The sequence below is a fragment of the Dermacentor silvarum genome, chromosome 5, assembly GCF_013339745.2.
Source record: "Dermacentor silvarum isolate Dsil-2018 chromosome 5, BIME_Dsil_1.4, whole genome shotgun sequence".
Classification (NCBI taxonomy): Eukaryota; Metazoa; Arthropoda; class Arachnida; order Ixodida; family Ixodidae; genus Dermacentor; species Dermacentor silvarum.
The window spans coordinates 111907568-111933275 of NC_051158.1; the positions used below are offsets into that span (position 1 = coordinate 111907568).

General features: G+C 48.6%; 1 protein-coding gene across 1 annotated transcript in view; it reads left to right on the top strand.

The window, feature by feature from the left end:
• The window catches only part of LOC119452554 (sodium-coupled monocarboxylate transporter 1-like), a 322121-nt gene that overhangs the window by 12882 nt on the left and 283531 nt on the right, over positions 1-25708 (top strand). The window contains exons 2-4 of the mRNA XM_049668027.1: positions 17473-17538; positions 18196-18247; positions 21835-21902. Of these exons, the coding sequence (XP_049523984.1) occupies positions 17473-17538; positions 18196-18247; positions 21835-21902 (186 nt within the window). The remainder of the gene's footprint in view (positions 1-17472; positions 17539-18195; positions 18248-21834; positions 21903-25708) is intronic.

Here is a 25708-nt window from a genome sequence, read left to right on the forward strand (position 1 = left end):
TGGATAGCCCATCGGAGATGTTTTTGTGTCTCGGGTCGATCAAGGCGCGAAAGAGACGTCAAGTGCTCTGTCTAGCGGCCGTGTTGCATGGGGCCACCCGATTCGAATCGGCGAGCTGGGCCGCCTGTTCTGCCACTCGTTGGGTGAGCTCGGCGATGCGAATTTTAAGCTTCCGATTGTGTTTTTGGCGGCGCCATCTGCGGACGAGGCAGTGTCGCGCCTCCCAGAGGTGCTGGAGGCGGTTGTCCACCTCCGGCGTGGCCTCCGATAGTTGAACTTGAGTTTCCGTCCAACGAAGGTGTGTAACCAATTCTTGTGACCACGCGTGGTAACCTTGTTCGCGGTTAGTGGTCGAATTAGTGGCTTTGCCGGAACTTTGTCCAGTCGGGTAAGCGGGCTTGGGCGTGGGATCTTGCCAAAGGTTTGGTTCAGACGGTGGTGTTGAGTATGCAGTGGTTATTGCCGAGGGTTTCCTCGGTGTTGGCCTATTCTGCGTGTCTAATATTTTTGGATGAAGGTATACGGTCCGGACACATGTCCCGAGTTACAGAGTTACCCACCCGCGTTGCATGTGCAGGGTCCGCGTGAAGAGTCAGGCCCAGCGTGGATGCAAGTTCCGCCAGCTTGCGCCCGCGCTTCTCTTCACGCACGTACCCCCAGAGTGTGCTGTGAGCGTTGAAATCGCCCACGATCAACAGGGGGTCCCTGCCCGCAGCCTTCAGGGCACGACTGAAGAGGGCTGCGAAAGTTACATTTTTTAACTTAGGAGAACAATAGATGTTGAGTATATGTAATGGTGCGTTTTGTTTCTTAAGCGGAAGAAGGGTGACCATCACATCAGAATATTCAGCATTCAGTTCCAAATCAACCTGGTTGGCTCTATAATTTTTGTGCACGCATATACGGGAAGTGGAATGGAATGTGACATAGTTTGTAAGGGTGGCGCCGCTCCCTGGCTCCTGGAGGGCAACCACCACGGCGAGTGAAGCGAATGTTGAGAGGAAAAGCGCAAGGTTCGTCCGCTTTACGTGGAAGCGGAATCCCCGGCAGTTCCATTGGGTGATTTGGATAGGGGTGGCCGAATTGATACGGGGAGAGCGCCTAATTTGAGGGCTGCCCGACATGGTCATTGAAGTGAAAGAGCGGTTGTAGGGATGCAGCTCCCGAGCCAGCACTCGCCGGGAGGGGGACATCCTCAATTCCGGAGAGCGAGCAGTTATCCTGGTCGTCTAGTTCAGTTTCAGTGACACGACACGACGTTTTGGGATAGCGGCCAGACACGTCTTTGATAAGACCGCTGGCTCGTCGGACGCCACGCGACTATTGTGCGACGTGCTGTTCGACGATTGTGGGTATTGTTTCGGTCATTTTGGCGATCGCGGAGGTGATGGCCGCGGAAATTTGAGTTTCTAGGGCACTGAAAGAGGCGTCCATGCGGGCCTCTAGACGGGACTCAAGTGCAGCTTTCGCACTTAGGTGCCGCGGGCTCACTCTCCATAGCCTCGGGTGCGGGGGGTGAGGGGGGAGTAGTAAGCTGTCTTGATTGCGATTCTAGTAGCGCAATTTTCTTCAGCAGCATCTCAATTTGGCCCTCGAGAGCTGCTATTTTGGTTTGCTCGGCACTGCGTGCCGCAGGGGGGGGAGGAGGCAGGGGAGGACGAGGCAGTCCTGCCCGTACCGCTCACCTGCGTTACGTGTTTCACGGCGTTAGCCCAGGCACTGGCTTCGCCGCGTCGTGGCGCCGTCGACAGTTTTCCAGTGTCGCCGTGTGGTGGCGGCTGCATCGCCGTTCGTTTGCCGGCTCCTCCGGTAGATGGCGCCGGCTTCTCGCTGTTGCTGTCATCCCGGCTCGGTGACTCGCCGGCAGGGCCAAGATGACGGCTGCTGTTCTTGGCCGCGATTTTATTATTTGTCCCACCCTTTGGGGCGGCCGTCTTGTGTGTGCGGATTTTGCCGCACACTCCCGCGAACTTGTGGCGTGTCCACCGCCACAAACCGAGCACCGCGGAACACACTCGTGAGGGGCCCGCACCCCCTCCACAATGGGGGCTTGTTGCCTGCAGAGTCCGCATGTGCTCGGCTGCGTGGTGGGACAGGCATCCGCTCTATGGCCGAGGGCCCCACACAGGCCGCAGGCCGGGATCGCCCGGTAGTAGTATTGCACTGTGATGAGCATGTTCTCATAGTGCACAAAACGCGGTTTCTCCCTCCCGGCGAAGGTGACCCGAGCTCTGTTTGAGGAGCCGAATTTCCTCACCTCGACGATGGTGCCTGCTCTGCATTGCACCTGCTGCCGAAGCGATTCAGTTGTGTCCGTGTTGCCGACGGCGATGAAGCCGTGGCAAACATCGCCTCGGTGTTGTCGAAGGTATCCGTGGAGCGGAATGCCCCACTCTCGGTGTTTATGGAGAATTCCCCGAGAAGCCGATCTGCTGCCGCAGGGTTTGTGGTGTGGATCACGATGAGGTTTTGTTGACGGGACGGCATAACCGTAACCGACCTTGCCACCTCGGGCCCGAGGTAGGCTGTAAAAGCGGCGCCGTAGCGGTTTTCCAAAAATGCTTGGTGCAGCAACACATGTTCGCGTGGCTTGAGCACGACCACGAAGTCGTCCGGGTCCGGTTTTGGGAATGGGCGAGGCTGCCAGTTAGTAAGGGCCTTGCCTTTGCTTCCTGCAGCGCGCGAGGCAGGTGGCTGCGTTTTGTCGGCCGGTGTGCCGGATGCCATGGCGGCCTTGGCTTGAACAAGCGAACGGCGCGCGACCGCTTCATTGACGGATTCGTGCCGAAATTTCGGAACTGCAGAAATTTGGGCTTCCGATGTTGTAACCGTCGTCCAGCCCATGCCGTCGGGATCGTAACCCCTCTGTAATGACGTGGGGGCCGCCATTTTGCCTCGGGAGACCGGTTCAACCCCGCCGGGCGTCGGTGTTCCACGCCGTTAGGCGTAACGACGTATCGGCGTCTCCCCCGTGATCGGGTGCACTTCATCCGTACAATCTTCAAAAGTGGGCCCACCTGGTGAAATTTACCATCCTCGTGGTCCAGATGCTTTGCTGCGTCGATTGACGTGGGTCTTGTTGGGGTAGAGAGAATTGAGCCGCGGCTCCAGCCGAAAATCGACGGAGCCGATACGCCACACGTAAACAGAAGAACAAGAACGTAAACTTTATTTTCAAATCAATCAGATTTGAAACTCAACAGGGATAGCCGATATTCTAGTTGAGATTAAGAGGAAGAACTGTAACTGGGCAGGCCATGTAATGCGTAGGACGAATAAGCGGTGGACCATTAGAGTAACAGAGTGGGTACCAAGAAAAGGAAAGCTCGAGGGCGGTAGAAAACTAGGTGGATTGATGAAGTTAGGAAATTTACAGGCGCAAGCTGGAATCAGCTAGCGCAAGCCAGGGGTAATTGGAGAGCACAGGGAGAGGCCTTCGTCCTGCAGTGGGCATAAAGATAGACTGATGATGATGATAATAATGGAGTGACCGAGAATCATAGCGGGAATCCTAAGCCAAAACAAAGAGTCAGGAAAAAAATTACACCATCTTCCCGTAGGGGAACCGTGAGTAGTATGCGAAGCAGCCATAGGGTCGACCACGGCGCTGGCACTGGCATTGACGCTGGCGCTGTCCGTGGCACTCATTGCGGCGTTGCGTAGGTAAGATTTCCGACGCTGCTCGACGAATAATGGCTGATCTCGTCGAAAACCTCCGAGCCGCCCCCAGAGGCATCGGCAACAGTCACCAACGCCACGCGCGTTCAGTGCGTACGCGCATCAAACGCCGACGGCGTAGACAGCAGTTGAGCGCGTTGTGGCGCCCCCCCAGCGGAGTATGCAGCGCCTACCGTCGCGCCTCTAACCTAAGCTGCTTCGCATTATCGTGCGCGGAACCGCAGGTGTTGCCATTTGTTGCGCAATCCGGAGAGGGTAGGAGCGTCGGAGAGGAGATGAGACAAGGAGAGGAGGGGAGGAGAATGCGCATGCGCAGTGCGGGTGTGGACGCACGGCGGATGGATGGAGGGAGGGAGTGACATAGCCCCGACCATAAGCTGCTTCGTATCTAAAAATTGAGTAGACAACAATTGTCGGGTAGGCGGGATTGCTGCTGGTGAGCAGTTTCGGAAGGCGGTATACTCAGCATATTTACGGAATCTCCTTGAAAAACATTCGGTCCAAAATATTAGAATGTTCTCGTCCGTATCGAAGAAAGTAAGGAGGAAATGCAGCACTAATTTTCGGCGCAGTATTGCAGGCATGGGACCGAAAGGAAGAACATGGTCCCAATTCTAATAGTCTGACGTGACTTACATTGAGAGCATATCGCCAAGAATTGCCAGCGTTTTGCCATGCCATTTTGCAGATGGCATTTCGTAGTGGTACGGTTGATGATTCCGCATTCATCGACTAGGGCCTTCAAAGCATCTGAAAGGGAGGCGTGGCAATTAGGGCGTCGTGTTTCGTGAGGGGCACCGTTGCTGGAATGAAAATGCCGTCAGATGAACTATTTAACGTCACGAGCAGTGGCAAGTGGTAGAGCTGCTGTTTCTGCATAGCGAGTCAAGTGTTCCACAACCGTGAAAATCCAGTTGTTGCCAGCAAGATTAGATTGGTTGATTGATAACTTTATTGATAGTCCTGCAGAGCTTTCGCCGACGGGGCCTTAAGTCTCCCACGTGGGGACATCGAGGTGTTTGGAAGCGGTAATTTTATGCATGTCGATGCCAACATGACCAAATGGTCTACTCTAGCAAAGAAGGGACTGTGACCGGCAAATTTGCCTATGAGGTTATTTCCGGTTCTTGCACTGAGCACATGAAGAAATGAACTTTCGAACATAGTGATACACGACAGGTGAATAAAATTGCAGGCATAGTCAAGTGTAAGCTGGTCAAGTCAAGTGTGAACACGCTGGTATATGCGCAGTACGGTAGATGTGAAAAGCACAAATATATCGGCACAAAGATGGTGAGACACTACAAGAAGTCACTTCCGATCGTCCATGAGGTATAGTTTAAACCTGAATATTCGTAAGCTCCTGACCTTGGATTGACACGACGACGACTCGCAATGTGCTAAAGACCTGCTTTGCAAAACGAGCTTCGACATTAGCGGTTCTTTTTTTTTAAATCTTGACCTATACTCTAGTTTCGATCATCGCTCAACCAAGGGTTGGTTTTGTCGTTCTCTATATCGAACGACAAAACCAACCCTTGCTTTAATAAGCAACTTCGAACACTGCGAAATAAAAAGAAACGTTTGTACAATATTGCGAAACGTAATAATTCCGCGTCCTACTGGGATAAGTACAAGCACTGTTTACAAGCTTACTGTAAAGCATTAGGAGCAGCCAAAAAGAAATATATTCGCAAGACTTGCCCTCACTTATGACAAATAATCCAAAAAAATTCTGGCAAATAATTTCTCCCTGTAAGTCTTCTGATCACATTACAATACACGATGCAAAAGAAACTCCGCTTTCTGACGAAGATTCTGTGGTAGCCTTCAATGCATATTTCGCGTCTGTTTTCACACAGGAAGACTGTTCCAATGTGCCATTTGTTCCAGATGAACCCTTCCCTTTCATGGCTCCAATCAGCTTGACTGCTGAAGGTATCGCGAATCTCATCATAAATCATAGAGTTTTCACATCATCTGGCATTGACAACCTTAACTCTACAATACTCAAGAATACTACTGGTATTTCCAGTCGTTTTCTGTGTACTCTATTTAACCAGTCTTTATCATCAGGCGAGCTAGCTCACCCGTGGATTGGAAAATTGGTAAGGTAATTCCTCTACTTAAATCTGGTGACAGACACTCCCCCCGTAATTATCGTCCAATTTCACTAACTTGCATATGCTGCAAACTTCTTGAACACATTATAGCTTCTCATATCTACGATCACCTTGAATCAAATAACTTTATTTTCCCTAGTCAACATGGCGTCAGAAAAGGCTATTCATGTGACACTCAGTTATTCGAATACACAACTGACCTTCACTTCAGCATTAACACTAATGATCAAACCGATTGCCTCTTCCTCGATTTTGCTAAGGTGTTCGATACTGTACCTCATTGCCGTTTAATCTCCAAGTTGTCTGCCCTTTGTATAGATTCATTAACACTGTCTTGGCTTCGTAACTTCTTGTCTTCACGTCAGCAATTTACAGTGGTCAATAACATTTCGTCTAACCTTTGCGACGTCCCGTCCGGTGTCCCCCAAGGTAGTGTGCTAGGTCCATTACTTTTTTTAATATACATCAACGAATTGCCCGCTAACCTTTCATCCTCAGTTAGGTTGTTCGCTGACGACTGCGTCATCTACTGCAATATTAAATGTTTGGACGATCATTCTAAACTGCAAAATGACCTTGACTTGACCAATAGATGGTCCGTAACTTGGCAGATGTCCATTAACGCCTCAAAACGCAAGTTAATTTCGTTTAGTAGAAAGCGCACTAACTCGGTATTTCAATATTCAATTGATGATACCATAATTGCGGCTACCCCATCGAACAAATATCTCGGCGTTCACCTTTCATCGGATATATCCTGGGCAACGCATATAGCAGCTGTCTCATCGAAAGCTTCACAGTCTCTCGACTATCTGCGCAGAGACTTGCGCAACGCACCTTATGATGTACGTAAATTAGCATACCTTACTTATGTTCGCCCACAATTAGAATACGCTTCATCCACATGGTCGCCATGTCAAGATGATCTAATCCGTATGTTGGAAGGTGTTCAAAATAGGGCAGCCAGATTCATATCTGGCAACTACGACTATCATTCAAGTGTTACCCGAATAAAGCAAGACCTTGCATTTCAGTCATTGGAAGATCGCCGTGTCATCGCTCTTTTATGTCTTTTTCACAGGTACATTTATAGTAATAAATTTCACTGTTTGCTGCTTCATGTACCTGTGCGCACATCACGGCGCATTCACAATGCACTTAGTTTTGCAGGCATTTATGGTCAAAAAAAGGCATTTAACTCATCACCACTACCTCGAGCTATTGCACATTGGAGCAGTCTTCCGGATCACATTGCATCCATCTCTAATGGCGAAACATTCCTTGATAACTTGAATTCGTTGCGCATTAATATTGTAGAAAGATGTTGTACTTTGCTTTTTGTAATATTTGCATTGTTGCTTTTTTTTCTTTTGTATCTTTATTTTTTTATTTTTTTACTTGTAATTACTGTTGCCCCCCTTACTCAATGCCCTTAAATGTGCCTGTAAGGTATTTTGAATAAATAAACAAGGTCATATCGAAGGTGAAGAGGGAAGCCTTGAAGTGTGGAGGGCGAGATCAGGAAGAACTGGAGGGGTCAAAGAGAATGCTTCTCAGAATGCTAACCTAAGCATTTGTGCGCTGCTCCGGAACCAATATGAGTAGCGCAGGTGACGAAAATGTGGGGGACACTGATCTTAAAAAGGGGTCATGAAATAAAGTTGGCTTCATGGTTAAAACTACCATAGCTTGACAACGTCTGACAAATAAAAAGTGTGTAACTTGGTATCTTCTTCTAGTTGTTTGGGCACTTCGACGTCTTCGATGTCTTCTGTCGAATCTTCGACGCCCTAACCATGGATGCCAGCAAAAAAGTTGTCGCAGTTTCACCCGAAAGGCGAAGCACCAATAGCGACAGCAAATTAGTAGAGAGCTATACGGGATAAGGATAGTAGTTTTATCAGCTGTATCAACTTGGACATGCAGCAGCACCAGCAATGCGCAGAACTGTTGGCGACGCCGTAGGCGTTTTTCCCGCGTTCGCACCGAACGCGCGCGGCGTTCTTATATAAATACGTATTTGGTGCCGCAACTAAACGTCGCCTCCCCTTGCTGAAGCAAAGAATCGGCACATATAAGGGTGGGCGATGCTGTTGGAGGAGTGCTACTTGTGTCACCGATCATGGTGGGAAGTTACCCGCCCTCATTGTTTAGTGGCTATGGTGTTGGGCAGCTAAGCACGAGGTTGCGGGATCGAATCCCGGCCACGAGGGCCGCATTTCGATAGGGGCGACATGCGCAAACACCCGTTTACTTAGATTTAGGTGCACGTTAAAGAACCCCAGGTGGTCGAAATTTTCCGGAGTGCCCCACTACGGCGTGCTTCATAATCAGATCGTGGTTTTGGCACGTAATACCCCGTAATGTAATGGTGCAAGGTGGCGAAAATGCAAAAATTCCCGTGTCACGTGCATTGCAGGCAACTTAATTAATCCGGGGTTCCCCACTACAGCGTGCCCTGTAATCAAATCATGGTTTTGGCACGCAAACCCCAGAATTCAATTCAATTACCAATGTGAACTGCATGTCCTTGTGCAGTCTTGGAAATTAACTAGCTGCAATATTGTGAGCTCTGACTTGCACTTAAGTCTGCAGAACTTTATAACGAAGGCCTGAATACCGCTTTATGTACAGTGTAGAGCTTTGCGCCGACAAAAAATGAGCTGCAAGCTTTTCATCTATATGTTGGTCCAACTGCAACAATGTGTTTTCCTCATGAAAAGAGAAGCAACTTGAACTTGTCACCTTACGATTCATATTTTTTTTGCGATCATTTTCGGAGCCGGACTTGTAGGGCGTCAAGCACAGTTCGCACAGGGCCAAAACGCAGTTGCCCATAGACGCCACACGCGTCCGTGCTAGTGGCGTGGCATCCCGTGAAAGTACCTCTGAAAGTGACTGCCCGAGGATACCGCCTTAGATGACACGAACACCTGCCGTCATTGTATATTCTCGGACAACATTCTGTGGCTATGAAGGGAAAGCAACGGGCGCGTGGCTGCTGCGCATATGTTACCGCACCAAATAGGCCGGCAGCTTGTGACAGTGCTTTTGGTTGCTCGGAAGAGACGTGGAATCGACGCAGCTTCCACGTGCGACGGTTTCGCGTTTGCTGAGGCGCAGAAGGGAAAAACCGCAAAGTAAGCCAACTTTTACACTCAGTGGTGTGTTCTGACTTATGTAACTTTTACTAATAAAGTTGTAGGGGCGCGCCCTAAGCGCGCTCCCGATGGCAGCGCCAGCACCGGGTTTCGCAAGACGCGTGAAATAAACACAGATTGCACCTCTGCGTTCGTCGCGTGCTGACGTGCGTTCCGCCGCTCGTATACACGCAGCTTTCTATAGGTATCGTATATCGCGACCTAATGTGGCTCGTATTGTCCTACCGCTGACCGACATGCTCAAGTCAAATAAATCACCGTCAGCCCATCTCGTGCATCCCTTAGCCAACGCACCAATGCGGCTGATCACCGATGCTACAGTGGCTAGAATGGGGAAGTGTGACGAGCGCGCCCGCTCGGTCGTGCCGCTTTGCAGGGAACAAGGTAGATGGCGCTGCGGCCCGTATTCACGTCACGCGCTTGAAGCAGAAGCGTTGCCAAGGCGTCGGATCGCCGCGTTTCATTATTCTAATTCGCGTTTTTTTAGCTAGTGTGGTTACACATTTTGCATTTTGTAGCTCAATGATATGATATGCTAATATGGCGTGAACAGATGGCAGAAGCTTGCACGGATGCGGAATGCCCTCAACTAAACGCGATCAACACGCTGTTGGATTCTTGCGATTGCACTATTTTAGTTCACCCTTGGATTTATGAAACAACTCCTAATGAAAGGAAAGTCTGGACCACAACAATACATTTTATTGTATACTTGCCGAAACACAACTTAGAAACACACAAATACGTCGCACGGGTTGGAAAGCAGTCAAGCGTTGGACCTAATGTTTACGTCAGACGGCTAAGTTTCAGATGTTTCTTTCTCTCGCGGGAAGATGCACGCTCCTTGTTCAGGGACTTCGTGTAAAAGTGGAGGCGCGTTATGAAAAAAAACTTTATGATCTGGTTGGTTAGGCTGTCACCGTGCTGTGCACATCCAAGCACGACAGAATTCCTCTTCAGGCACGAGGTCAACTCAGCCAAGCTGTCATGATGTAGCTCATTATAGCTGAACCATGTCGTGAAAGTCATCTCAAGGGCTTCGACGAACGCGAAGAGCTGCTCCGACGGATAGAGTAGCCCACCATTGTCGCAAAAATGTGTCAGCGTAGCGAGGTCTTTGCTTGCATCCTGCGGAGCTACCAGAAGCTCATCGAAGCAGTCGCGGCAGCCGCTTTTCAGAACATTTTTCCTAGCGACATACCCGGCTATGTAATAAACAAGTCTGGCATCGCTATTCTTCGCAGCATACACATGATCAGGATCAAGCGCCGACTTTTCCAATACTCCAGAAGCTTCTTCGAGCTTGCCATTGTTAATCAGCGAGTCCACTGGCTTGGCACTACTGCCATCTCCAAGGAGAGAGGTCAGTGAACCTCCTGAACAGTTTCCACTGTTTGGGGCCTTCACCAAATCATAAAAGCTCAGGCAGTTGACCGTTATCAAAAACTGCGTTGCCGTAGGGTGATCGTTGCACCCTGAAAACTGGCGAATGACACCAAATAACTTTTCAATGCAGTCTTGGCTTAGACGGCTTGTGAGGATGAACTTGAAGTTCAGCTTTTCACTCGCATACCTCAGTAGGCCAAGGGTAGCATGCAGAGTAACTCTCAGTCCCTCGGCGGTGCTTCCTGAAATGAATCCAATTTTGGATGGCTCTAAGGAAGTTTCCCACTTGTTGAGGTATTCTAGGAACTCTTTTATGTTCGTTTCTTGAGGAGAATCTATCTTCAGTCCTTGCGATGGAATACGTGCCGTCATTGCTTCGATTAGCTTTACCATCCTGTGCACAAACGCCTGTGTTGGAGCTGGGTTGCCCCAACGCCTAGACACTTCATTCTTATAAAAAAATAGGCCACGTAGTACTTCAGCACTGAACAAATGGAAGGCTAAGTTTACCTTCATCTTCTCGAAGTTGTTTGGGTTCACATGGGAAGCGGTGATTTTAGGCATCACTTTTAGTGTGACGGCGCATTTATCTTCATCATACGCCCCTTTGATATGCTCCATGTACACAGCACCATCTGGGGTTTTGTAAGGGGCTTTTATAAAGCCATTCCTAACACACTTCATTAAATGTGGGAAGTCTGATATAAAGAAAAGGCGCCGGCCTTCCTCGACAGGATGCGGCACAGAAGACTTTATGGATGTTGAAGACCCCGATATACCAAACCTACGCCACATGGACCGATTCCATGATGCTCCATCCGACGTTATAAAATCCACTTTGAGGCCTGCTTTCTCTGTAAGCAGCACGGCTTCCACAACAATCCTTGAAAGCAGTGCAGCTTTTACATTTCCTCTGGAAGCAAAAACTCCCAGTATTTGATGCCAGGAGCCTGTCAACGGTTGAAACAAAATGACCATGCCATGATCACATGGAATGTGCTTTTCGCTGTCAGGTGTGAACGCTCCCAAATCTACAAATCCTTCTACCTTTCCTGCGGTACCAACACTCAAGCACTCTGACAACTTCATTTCGTCTATTATGAGCCCACCGTGTCGTTTGAATTCATCCATTGATTTCGTTTTCTCGGCAATCCCTGCTAACACCATGGAATTAAAGCCAAAGCCGCTCTTATACTTGCGCATGTATACTTTCAGGCACGAGCGACTCGGCAGCAGCAGTATGCCCTCCCGTCTCACGTGTTCATACAGCCTAGGGCTCTTCATTCGCATTATCATGCATTCCAATAGCCACTCTGGGTTGTACTTCATTCCCTTTGCCGACTTACGTCGTGCACCCTGAAAACATTGCATGATGGCAAGCCTTTGCTTGGGCCTGAGATCTTTTAGTCGGTTTTCAAGGACGTTTTCTTCGAGCTCCTCACTTTGCTGCTTCAGTTTCTGCATATTATCTTCATACCGCGAAAGCTTAGCCCTTAATCGTTTAAGAGCTTGTGTTTGTGTCCTCCTCCTTAATGATAGACGAACAGCTTGAGTCCGACTGCGTTGTTTCCGCGAAGATCTTTGATTGAGGAGGCCTTTCCTGAGAAGTTTACACGAAACGCATTGTTTTTTCTCTTGTGCGGTTCCATGACATTTTGAACTGGATATTTCGGTACCAGTGACAAGGTACCTCTTGTTTCCGATAGCAAACGGAAATTCTTCAACAGTTCCAGCCCCTGAGCACACGCTTAGAGCGTCTACCTGCCCTAACAGTGAGGCAGGGTCGTCACACACATCGTGCAGTATCTGTATTCCTTTCACAAACACTTCTTGCTTCACTCCGTTTTCTTCTTGTGTGAAAACAACCAACTTCCTGGCGAACAAGATGCTCTTGTCTTTTCCCGGTTCACACACGCTGTAACCAACAATCAGAGGAGATACACTGAACGTATGTTTCCCCCACGAGGGCGACGGTAAGGCGAAGTTCTCAAACGGCATGCATGAATCGCTGTTGATGTCAACACTGTCGATCGCGTTCTCAGCACTTACTGATGTGGTTGTCTCTTGTGCACGCTTCTTCCTCGGTGGGGCATGCTGTTCAGTCCTTGTGGGGCGCTTTCTCTCCGGTGGCAGCCTCTTTGAGCAATAGGCAGGTAGGTTCGGGAACCGAGTAGGAACCGCTCCCGGAAGCAGCACAGGCCTGGTTCTGTCAATGCGGATGAGCTCACCATTCACTGTGTGCTCAAAATATCTAGAAATGAACCTATCGTCGAAGTGGAGTTCGCACACTGCACAATTTTCTTCCAGTTTCTTGTCGGCGCGAGGAACAGCGCGTTGCCACTGTGCGAGCAAGGTTTGGTCCTTCGGTACACCAAACAAGGCCAGTTTATTCTTGTTAGACTTATAGCCTGTCGTACACCCAGGCACAAAACAATGACTCTGCCTCCTTGGCATGACTACAGCATGACTACACACGACGGGGGTCAAACTTGCGCGCAGAACCGTAAAAAGAACTGTACGCACGTGGCATTCACCAAAAAGAAACGGCGAGCTTTTCGGCGCGGCGGAGCTTCAGCGACGTGAATGCGGGAGCGAGCGCCCCCACGCGGTTCCCTCTTCTCCGGCTTCAGCGCCTCCCATATGAGCCGCTCGCCGGTCGTCACACTTCCCCATTCTAGCCACTGTACCGATGCTTCCTCCAACGCCATTGGTGCCATCCTTCACCAGTTCCAGCAAGACTCGTGGTGCCCGCTAGTCTTCTCCCAGAAACTAAAGCCTGCCGAAACTCGATACAGCACGTTCGACCGTGAACTTCTCGCCGTCTACCTCGGAATTGGGCATTTTCGCCATCAACTGGAAGGAAGCGTATTCCACGTGCTGACCGACCATAAGCCACTGACATTCGCTTTCCGTGGAAACCACAGTGCTCATACATCCCGGCAAATTCGGCATCTAAGCTTCATTTCGGAGTTCATTGCAGACCTAATGTACATCAAAGGCCCCGTCAACGCTACTGCCGACGCCCTTTCCCGCGTAAGTGTAGTAACATCTGATGCTGTGGAATTCAAGGCAAATGCAGAGGCACAGCGTAGTGACAGTGAACTTGGCGACTTGCGCGCAAGCTCTAGTTCTTTCTCGCTGTCTGATGTGCCGCTGCCCCTCTGCTCTGGTAAAATTGTGTGTGATATGTCTTCTGGCCGCACGCGGCCTTTTGTGCCGTCCGCATATCGTCGTCAAATCTTCACTCAGCTGCAAGAAGCAAGCCAGCCTGGCCTCCGCGCCACTCAACGCCTCATCACGTCTCGTTTTGTGTGGCCTGTCGTCAAGAAAGACGTCCGCCGCTGGGCTCGTGAGTGCTTGCAGTGCCAACATGCGAAGACAACTCGACACACCAAATCTCCCCTTCAAACCTTCCGCTCGCCAGACTGTCGCTTTGACCATGTGCGCATTGACATCGTCGGTCCACTCCCGTCTTCGCGCGGAGAGCGCTACATACTGACTTGTGTGGATCGCTATACACGCTGGTCCAAGGCATTCCCGCTTCACGGCATCACGGCATCCGCCGTAGCCTCATATTTTGTTGCCGGATGGATCTCTCGCTTCGGCTGCCCCAGTAGTGTAACTACGGACCATGGTCGTCAGTTTGAGTCCGAAATATTTAGAACACTGACACGTATCCTCGGCGTACGGCATGTCAGCACAACGGCATACCACCCCCCCTGCAAATGGAATGGTCGAACGACTGCACCGACAGTTGAAGGCTGCACTCATTGCTCGCAACACCAGAACTTCATGGGTTGACGAGCTTCCCCTCGTGATGCTCGGCATTCGCTCGGCGATTAAAGAAGACCTTGGGTGCGCTGCAGCTGAAATGGTGTATGGCACCTCCCTTCGCCTTCCCGGTGAATTCTTCGCTCCGGCTCCTGCCCCCTACCTGTCGCCGCCTGACTACACCGAGCGGCTTCGGTACCTGTGTCAACGTCTGCGACCAATGCCCGCAAGACAACCGTCCAACTACGATGTCTTCGTAAGCAGAGACCTTGCTTCATCAAATCACGTCTTTGTGCGACGCAAGGACATCCGGCCATCTTTTACTGCACCGTACGAAGGCCCTTTCAAGGTGCTTGGGCGCACCGACAAGACCTTCACTGTGACAGTAAACGGCCGCACGCACGTTGTAGCGATCGACCGCGTAAAACCTACGTACATGCGGAACTCATCTGTTTCGGTTGCGCTTCCCGAGAGTTAAACGGTTGAATCGGCGCGAAACGCACCTAATGAAACATCCTTGCCTTCCATGGGGGGAGCTTTGTAGGGGCGTGTCCAAAGAGCGCTCCCGATTGCAGCGCCAGCATAGCGTTGCGCAAGACGCGCGAAATAAACACAGATTGCGCCTGTGCGTTCGTTGCGTGCTGACGTGCGTTCCGCCGCTCGTATGCACGCGGCGTTCTATAGGCGTCGTATATCGCGACCACTATAAAAGTGTTTATGTTTTCTCTTCCCCCGCCTGAACTAACGTGTATTCAAACACGGGACTCTTTTCAGAAGCGCTCTCACTTGTGAGTGCTTTGTCTCCGTAGCTTTCCCTCCGTTGTCACAGAAAGTTGTCCGCGATATTAGTCAACTTTTTCTGCGCGCTTTATTGGCCACTCGACACATGCATATTTAATTGGTAAAATAATTTACATGGAATCCATGCTACCCCCAATACTACAAGCCCGTCTTCGTGTGATATTCTAATACATTGCGATCGCTGTTGGTGGCTGGTCCTTCGGGCGGCACTATGGTTCCTGCTCAGGTTCATAAGGGAAGCGCGCTTAGACCAGGACAGCAGCAGACCTGATTAGCTGGACTCATGTAGAATTTACTAGTGAGGTCGCCATTGTCACTCCTGAAGATTTAAATTGTATGGCTTAACCAAGGTGGCTGATATAAAATATTATAGGTAGTCTATAAAGCGGGGAAGGTAGAATTGAGTTGATAAAGGCATTGCCTGCAGACAACGCTGCAAGTAATGCCTTCTAGATTTTATTCTTTCGCGAAAGAAATTACATGGACACTGAAGGCGCATTTCTGCAGTCGCCGTCGCTGTGAGGTTCCATGTAAAGTCCAAGTGCGATCAAATCATCGCCGCGCTCCGTACAGTGTATATGCGAGTGAAAGCGTGCGAGGGTGAACGGGCAATTGCGGATCAATCTCGGGCACGCAAGGGGAAAAAGGCGGGAAGGATGCGTGCCGTCTTCCGTCGCACCCAAGGCTCCGGGGGGAATGGAGGGAGGGGGGCCTCGTTCTGCTCCGGGACGCAAGGCTTAGGGAGCAGGGAGGGGGGGGGGGGGCGGTTTCTTCGGGCAGGCGGTCGGCCGCGCCCGGCCGCCCGGGGGCGCTGTGTCTTGGAAGTCATGTACGCAGACGACATTGTGCTACTAGCGGGCAATAAAAAAGATTTACAGATACTTGCAAATATCTGTGGGAATGCAGCGACAAATCTAGGTCTGAAGTGTAGCACAGAGAAATCAGGAATTATGATCTTTAATGAAGAGACGAGTAGCTTCGTGGCGTCAATTCAACAGCAAGTAATACCCATAGTCAACCAATAGAAGTACCTCGGCGTACACATAAACGAAGGAAATAATTACTCAAGCAACCACCAAGAAAATCTGAAAATGAAGGGGAAGTGGAATGCAGCAATAAGGAAACACAGAGCACTGTGGGGCCACAATAAGTATGAGGTGGTGCTTGGAATCTGGAAAGGAGTAATGGTGCCAGCGCTAACATTCGCAAATGCCATTATATGCTTAAAACCGGATATCTTGTCGGGTTTGGAAGTTAACCAAAGATCAGTAGGCCGGTTTGCTTTGGGATCCCACGGTAATACCACAAATGAGGCAGTGCAGGGTGACATGGGTTGGGCCTCTTTTGAAGTCAGAGAAGCACAGAGCAAAATTAGTTTTGAAGACAGGCTCAGGAATATGGATGAAAATAAATGGGCGGCTAAAGTGCACAAGCATCTCTACATGAAAAGCGTGGACACAGAATTGAGGAAGAGATCAAGGAAGTTGGCAACCAAGTACAGGATAACCGAAACTGAAAATAGACAACCAGGAGTCATCAGAAAGAAAGTGAGAGAAATAGAGACAGTGAATTCGATGCAAAGAATGGAAACAAAAAGGACAATGGAGATTTACAAGAATGAGAAGAAAGAAATTCGGAGGGAAAATCTGTACTATACCACAAAAGGCAGTGCCTTGCTATTTGAGGCTCGAGCAGGTTGCCTTAGGACCAAAACATACCGGAGCAAATTTCGGAACTACATGAGGCATGTGTATGCTGCCGTAAAGATCCAGACACCATTCAGCACATCCTAATGGAATGTGACGGGATCCGCCCCGCGAGAACCCGTAGGTAACGTGCAACTCCCAGAAGCGCTTGGGTTTAAAGTGGAAGGAAACATGAACAGATCAGCCGTAGAGATAAGCAAGAGACTATTAGAGTACTGGTGGAAAAAAAAGCAGGGAAAAGATGGATACGACCAGATCTCTTAAAATCATAGGTAGTGGTACAAGGTAATTTTTTTAAAAAGAAAAAGAATAATGAGAGGTATACAAAATGCTAGATAAAGAGCATGTATAGCATACCTGATTAAATCAAGAGGCTAGGTGACTATTTGTCGCCACCCGGTTTCAAAGGGGATGCCAATAAATCAGCATCATCATCATGTGCGACGGGGACACAGTCCGGTGTGCGCTGCGTTTTCGCGGCTTAGTTCGCGTTGATACGAGACGCAGCACGAAGGTCAATTTGCTCGCTGCGGCTGCCGCGCTTCCTGACTCCAGCTTTTTGAGAGCGAGTTTCCGTCGTCATCAAGTGCGATGTGTTCATGTTTGCTTGTGCGCGCGTGACACCATGCTTGTTGATTTAGTTAGTATGCCAATGTTCGCAAGTTTATACGGCTGATGAAACTACTATGCTTACTTCGTGTACAGCTGTCCACTAATTTACTGTCTCAATCAATGCTTCGCCTTTCGTGCGAAACTGCCACTTGATTCATGGGGCTCAAACATATCCAAATATGCCTAATTATTTCTTAATGCTTTATGCTTTAAAACAATACCCATTTTTTGCAGTACATTCGTTGGCGCTTCAACAGAGCCATTTCCCTGACGGCCTGTGTCATCTATATTTTTCTTACGGTAAGTATATAAAATTATTTTCGTCACGCACAAAGTACATTGACAGGCAAGAAAAAATGAAAACAAATTTTGTCATCAGTTTTTCACTGCGTAATGCTCTTGACGATATGTCATTGAACCTTAGGATATCAACACTTCTATTGTATGAATGTTTTTACTTGTAATTCTTTCTTATCGTTGAACTTTTGTTGTAGCGGTGTTTACTAGGGTAAAAAAAATTGGCGCCACCACATTATTCTATAGCAACGCATTCATGTCGTCTTTAATTGAATAATAAGCCCCCACATCACTTTACCAAGTCTTCGTGAACTGATTATATTAATGAGATGAACTGTTTATTTCAATCAAGGGGCACAGGGGGGGGGGGGGGGGGGCGTGCTTGTTGAGTTTTGCAACTCTGCATGCACAAAACGCGAGCAGCGTACAAGAATGAAATGAATGCCAGCTTGAGAAGCGTTCGCTGGAATAAGGCCACTCACGCTCGCAAGTCGTAGGTTCGCAAGTCCTAATGCCAAGCACATCAAAAACTGATTCAAATGCTCAGCAGTTGCACAAAGACGCTCATAGATGCTCAAGGATGCTCAAAGTCGACATCCTCTTGCCAAATAAATAAACTACTGCCTGCACATTGTTCATTTTTTGTCATTCTTGTTTCAGCAAAGTATTGGCGCCATCTCCATTTTGGCAGCATCAGTGATGCTGGTCACAGGTACGTATCAAATAGTGTGGCAACCGGATTGGAGTTCAAACGGTCGGTGAAATTGGACGTAGCGCAAGAGCAAAACATAAACTGAAGTAAACTATGCTCAGTACTAGGGCCATTATACTGAGCTTATCTCAGGATGCTGGAAAACTATGTGCCTGTATGACGAATGATGATGTACGGATAAAATAATGTACAGCGAGCGGGAGCTTTTATGGCGCGTATCTCAATGATCAGCGAACAGACACACGAGAATGAGAACATTCTACTATAAATGCAACATCTAGGGGAGAAGCCGCGTCCCATCGCACAGCTGCACACCTGCGCGGGAATAAAAGTACTACATGATTTCCGAGAGGCCGCCGCAGCTGTGGTGACATCCGACATCCTCTGTTATACCGAAAATGCGTGCCACGTATGTGCAGTCTGTGGCGTCATTTCCGGGCTGGCTAAACGTACTGGTCGCTTTTACGCATGTGAGTCAAGTCGAAATCCGTGCAACTCTCGCGAAAACCATGAAAATGTAAAGGTTATATACAGACACCTGGAAAATTTTCAAGTAGGCCAAATCTGCGCACAGCTGATCTATGCGCGTGATGCCTGACCTTTGGATATAAAAATCGTCAATAATAGCGCTAGTTGATGGTCATAAGCTCAGAAACTTTGCGGTAAGAATGACTCTCCTAGCGGCCTGCAGTTACACGTATCTTGCGCCACGCAACAGACTTGAGAGCTTTCCCTTCGCGCATCTTCAAGGTAAATGTGTTCTAGAGTGTCTCTATAACTAATTCGGATAGCTGCAGTTTCCTGAATGTGCTTGAAGCCGCACCACCAACAGGTTAATCGTGTGGCTTAGGGATCCGTAGTCACAGGGTGGTTAGACGGCACGCAGTAGTGGAGAGGTGGATTGAAATTTGAACCACGTATGATTCATAATGAGAATGCAAGCCATGAGCCAATGCGACCCATCAACCCCACCGTTTTGGATTGCTGTCAACCTGGTCGTTCATAAAACACACGATCTCATGCTCCGCAGCAAAAAGCCATATTCCAAAAGTCATGACCCCGAAAGCCATAAGCATTGAGCCGCCGCAATGAATCAATGCCGGTTTTACAGAACAGATGACAGAGAGGAAATGCTCAGAACAAAGTGTGTTACCGACGAAGCCGTACGCTTAAACAAGTGCTTGTCGAAGCGCTGATGTGGAAAAAAAGGGAAAAAGAACGATGTCAGTGTTCATTTTCCGAACCAGCAACCAAGTTGTTTTTTTCTTTTTTTTATTGCGATAGCAGTGACATGTGCACTCCAGGAACATTTTCGTTGTCGCCGTGATGTCTGGTTATGTAAAGGTGTAAATAAATTTGAAGGAATAAACTGAAACGACGTCAATAGGACGCGGGAGAACGGCTAGCAGTCGGAGATCTTTAGTCAAACATAGCAACCACGAGCTCATGCAGGTAGCGATGCCGCTTAGGCACCGGCCAGTCTTGTTCGCTACAAAACATAAATTAAAGTGTCCGATGGCTGGATTAGAAGAAATGAAAGCACAAAGGCCACGCACTCATTAGGCCACGGGAGTTTGCCTCAGCAGGCGGAATTAACACACACACACGCACACATACACAAGAACAACGCACACACACAGAGAGAGATACATATGTGGACAGATCCCACAGAGATGATATTGCGCATAACTTTCTGTAAGAATGAGGTGCTATGTCGAAAATTATGGGACATCGGCTGCTAGCGCCATCTATCGATAAAGGGTGCGGAGTACAAAAGGGCCCCATCGGCGACGCCTTTCAAAATTGTCTACATCGAGAACTTCTCCATTAACTGAAGGAGCTTTGCTGACATAAATTGTGCGAATGTCTGGCTTTATGTTTGAAACTATTCCACTTGTATGGTCTTTTTATAGCACCTATTATAACTGCATAGTATTGTAATTAGAAAATTAATATGATTTTACAGTGCATACCTCCGCTCAATTCATTCTGCTGACAGAACCGCTATGATATGCCCATAGCACGCGTCAGGACGTCCCTTCTGTATAAAACTCTCGAGTTAAGAAGCATTACAGGGGCTAGTGCTATATGGGGCGTCGGTCCCTTCAGACCAGAGCTTCTATTTTTTTTTTCGAGTGCGAGATAGACCAGAAAACCTATATTCTGGAAAAGCAGGGAATTAAGGCTGCCCAGCGCGTGGATAGTGGCAAAATCAAGGACGTTTATTCCCTAATGTTGGTGCCTTTTTGGTGCATTAAAACGGCCACATTACTGGTCAGGATAAGTGGTAATGTGGCATGCATACATCGCGTGCCATGCAGAAGTGAGCGTGGTCGATTACACTGCAACACCTTCCTTCGCACGAAATTTCTCATAGAAGCAGCTCTCCAGAGCATATTGTGTTTGCAAAAAAAAATGGAAAAAAGAGAGCGTAACTGCACGCGAACGGAGAAAGGAAAGCCCATACATTGGCGCTTACATACAATTAAACTTTTTATTGGAGACACATCTAGGACCACACACATCTAGGACCACATGCAACAAACAACAAAAAGCAAGCACACCCAACTGCGATCGCGCACTCGCAGTAACCCTTTGTTTAACGATGCTCGCTAATGTACAAATAGGTGTTATTTATTATTCCATGCTATGTTCTTGTCAGCCTGCGATGGACATCTGACGCATGCAGGCTTCTCAGTTCTTTTAAATGCAACATTCATTGGTGATAAAGCTAGTACAATCGCGTTTATGCCTTGAAATGATGTTAGCATGGGTACAGCAGTCAAACAACCACAACAACGCAGGTAGATACGTGCGCGCTTCATGTTCAATGCTATGTTTTCTTGTACTTTAAGTTTTACACTGCGCACCAGTCTGACTTGGCTACGTAACTACATCCACATGACTACGGCATCCTATCCACTATGACTGTCCTACATGGCTTGAACTGGCAATTTGAGTGAAATTATTCCGCCAGCTCAGCGGCGCTGGCGTTCTGTTGCTAAGCACGAGGTCGTGGATTCAATTCCCAGCTGCGCCGACCTAGGCCGAAACGCAACAAAGCTTGCGTACTTAGTTTAGATGCACGATAAAAAACGTCATGTGGTCGAAATTATTCCGTTTCCCTCCACTACGGCGTTCCACATAATGAACTAGCCACTTTCGTGACCTCAATTATCATAATTGCATATTAATCTAGTAAGACGCAACTGGTGCACGTTGCTCGCCTTGTAAAGACTGCTGCTCTAACAAGTGCAAGATACTCGCCCAGCGTAGTTCGTCTACGCAAAATGTGGTGTTAGGCTCCTGTTCAGGAGAGTGCAACATCAAAAGTGAATCCATGGCAACAATGCGCTTGCGTGAAGAGAGACTATGTACTTTCGAAAATCATGTTTATTTCACCGTCAACAGTAACTAGGCTCGCTAAAAATGTGTATCGCAATACTGTTCAGCCTCTAGTCTAAGAGTACGAGTGCTGAAAACACAACCGTGCATTGTCTGCATGTTAGTCTACGTTCTTCAAGCACACAGAACACCGCCATTTATATTTTGTTCGCATTATTTTTCACCAAAACGACATTTTTCAGTGTTCAACGCTCCCTTGTTATGGTGCAACATTGCCATTGGACTTTCCGGAACAATTTACACAGCACTGGTATGGAAATTGTATTGTACTTGTTGCTCCGTTTGGGTGGTCATGCTGGGATGAGTTCATGAGTTCATGTGCAAAGCTCCAATAATGATTTCGAACTTTTCAAATTAGCCAACAGCGTCTCCTTGCAATCAATGACGTTCATAGAGTTCCAGTTTCGGCATTCCATAATACATTGCTGTATTTCTTTAAAGCGCTATCTCAATTTGTTATATGTTTCTATGTAGTAACCATTTTTACTTACGGAAACTTCTTAACTGCACTCTTTTTTTCCATCACTGTTTAGTGTACTGTTAAAGCAAAGTTGCATAATAATTATACAGTACCTCAGCTTCCTAAAGCACTCTCTTCTCGCAGAATTTGAATATCTATCACTGCGGATATGGTGGACATACATGAATATGAATATACTCTTTCTATAATGTTCACAATACCGGCTACCCACCATCTCCTTTATTTACATTATTTTATGGTGTCACTTCTAATGGAGTCTGTTGCACGTGCCGCGTTTTAAAGCGCGGTAGTTTCTTCTATTTTCAGACATAGTCCTGGAACCTGCTATGGCGGACCCTCATGCCTTTTTCTCTTCTAATTTAATATTGTCTGGCAAGTCTACCTATTGAGGTATTCATACTGAGTAACCTGCCAAAAGCAAATCGCCGTCATAGCTCACTGGGTGTAGCATTGCTGATCTTGAGGTTTGATCGCGGCTGTGGCAGCTGCACTTAGATGGGAACAGGATAGGAAACCGCTCGTGCACTAAGGAACTCAGGGTGGTCTACGGCGTGGCTCCTAATAAGGTTGGGGCTTCACGTAAAAAACCAGGAATCTATTTAAATTCATCCGGTCGACATTGCAGAAGAGGTAAAATCACAGAACATAATATATATATATATATATATATATATATATCATAAGAAGCCAACAAACAAGGACTCCGGTAACATTGATGCCTTCAGGTAGCATGTGGGGTTTATTGACCAGGTGCTGTTACCCAAACATCGCGTACTCGTGACGCCTGCGGCAGAAAGGATGTTCCATATCCGCCGCCAAGGTTTGCGAGTGGTGGCGCTGGCTAACACTCCCTGGATTAGTTCTAGTAGTAAAACATAAATACCCCAGAAAGTGCCCAATGGTAAGAGCATCGCGCGCGTAATGCGAAGACATGGGATCGTTCCCCACCTGCGGCCAGTTGTTTTTTCATCCACTTTCATTTCCATTAATTTATCATTTGTTAATTCAATGTGTAAGTAAAAGCAATTTCCAACACCAAGGACAACATGTAATGTTGTCCTTGGTGTCTTTGTTGTGCGCTCGGTTCCCTTTGTTCCCGGTTCCCCTCGGTTCCCTTTGTTATCGATCACACACACACACACACACACACACACACACACACACACACACACACACACACACACACATATATATATATATATATATATATATATATATAGTATATATATTGTAAAGGGTGTACTAAACAATTCCGATGGTAGTGTCTGTGCATAACCGAGAAGGCAGGTGACGCAGAGCAAGAACAGCTGGTTGCCAGAACGGCTCACACTCGTGCTACACACTGGCGATCCGGCTGGCCCACTGGTTGCACTGCAGGCATTGAACAGACGATCTGGGTGGCCTTGTCCTTGTGCTCTTCTTCTTCGTTACAATTACCCCCGGTGCAAACGCGGAGCCATTCTGGTGACTTACAACGTGGAGACGAGCGGGTCATAGAATTGTTTCAGGTGGTGAACGTGGACAACATCTCGTCCACGGCGGTGCTTCTCGGATGTCGGTGTAAGCGTCTATATGGCATATTTGATGGGAGAGGTGCGTTCGACGAAGTGGTATGGTCCATAATACTTCGAGAGAAGCTTTGTCTAAAGTCTAGGCGTGGTAGAAGGCACGGACAACAAGACAAGTGTGCCGGGAGCCAAGTTCGGGTTCGTAGTGTCGCCGTCACGATTGGCGTTTTGACGTTGTTGGCCCTCGGAGGTGAAATGTCGGGCTAATTGACAGCATTCCTCGGCGTATCGGGCGACGGCTGAAACGGGAGCACACTCTGACGCGTCTGGTGTATAAGGCAAAATAGTATCGATGGTATAGGAAGGATCGCGACCGTAGAGGAGGAAGTACGGGGCAAATCCTGTAGTACTTTGGGTAGCCGTATTGTATGCGCACGTGACAAATGGGATGATGATGTCCCAGTTTGCATGCTCCGATGAAACGTTCATGGCGAGCATATCACCAAGGGTTTGATTGAAACACTCCGTAAGCCCGTTAGTTTGAGGATGGGACGCCGTGGTGGTCCGGTAAACTATGCGGCATTGAGCAAGCACAGCTTCAACCACCTGCGACAAAAACACGCACTCTCTATCCCTCAGCAGTTCCCGAGGTGGGCCATGACGAAAAATGAAACGATGGAGCAGAAAGGATGCAATGTCACTGGTGGTTGCTGCAGGTAGAGCGGTGGTTTCAGCATAGCGTGTAAGGTGATCAACTGCGACAATAATCCATCGTTTGCCATCAGGTATTAGCGGCAGCGGCCCGTACAGGTCAATTCCCACACAGTCGAAGGCACGAACAGGGCACGGAAGCGGCTGTAATAAACCGTGGGCCGGAGGAGGCGGAGATTTGCTGCGTTGGCATTGCGGGCACGAGCGGACAAACTTTTGGACAAAAGTAAACATTCCTCGCCAGTAGTAACGTTGCCACAGGTGCTCAAACGTGTTGAAAACGCCGGCGTATGCATATTGTGGGTCAGTATGGGAAGACGCGCACATGTCGGAACACAGAGTCCTAGGGATAACTATGAGCCACTTGGGACCATCGGGCTCGTAGTTGCGTCGATAAAAGAGGTCATCCCGGTCAGCAAAATGGACAGCCTGTCGGTGCAGGGAGCGGGAGATGGGAGATGCTGTCGAGCCACAAAGGAGATCCAAAAGAGAGGCCACCCAAGGATCCTTGCGCTGTTCTGATGCGAAGGTGTCGATGTCGACCGACGACACCGTCTCAAAGGTGGAGAGGGAGGCAGTGCCAGCTGGCCGCGGAGAGCGGGACACAGCGTCAGCGTCAGTGTGCTTGCGGCCGGAGCGGTAGATGACGTGTATGTCGTATTCTTGAATGCGAAGAGCCCAGTGAGCAAGGCGTCCAGACGGGTCTTTTAAAGAGGATAACCAACAAATAGCGTGATGGTCAGTAACCACATTGAAAGGTCTGCCGTATAAACAAGGGCATCACTTTCCGAGTGCCCATACGATGGCCAGGCATTCTTTTTCTGTGACGCTGCAATTGCGTTCCGCTTTGGTCAGCGCACGACTGGCGCAAGCAACGACGTACTTGGAGGACGTCGTTGCTTGAGCCAGTCGTGCGCTCCGACGTACTCGGAGTATGTCAGAGTAGGCCAATACAACTGGCATCGGTATGCACTTCAGTTGGGGCGGTGGGGTCGTAGTGTCGCAGTATAGGCGAAGACGTCAGGAGACGGCGTAAGGTCACGAACGCGTCGTCGCATGCCGGAGACCAGGAGGATAGGTCGTTGGCGCCACTTAAGAGTTGTGTCAGAGGTGATATAATCGAGGCAAATTTGCGAACCAAGCGTCTGAAATTTTTTGAGTGTCTTAGGCTTAGGAAACTGTGCCACAGCGCGAAGATTTGATGGGTCGGGGGCAAATGCCGTCTTGGGATAGGGCGTGACCTAGAATCACGAGCTCGCGCGCGGCGAACTGGCACTTTTTCAGGTTCAGTTGCAGGCCTACGTTGGACAAGGACGTCCACACTTGTCTAAGGCGGAGAAGATGCGTGCTGAAATC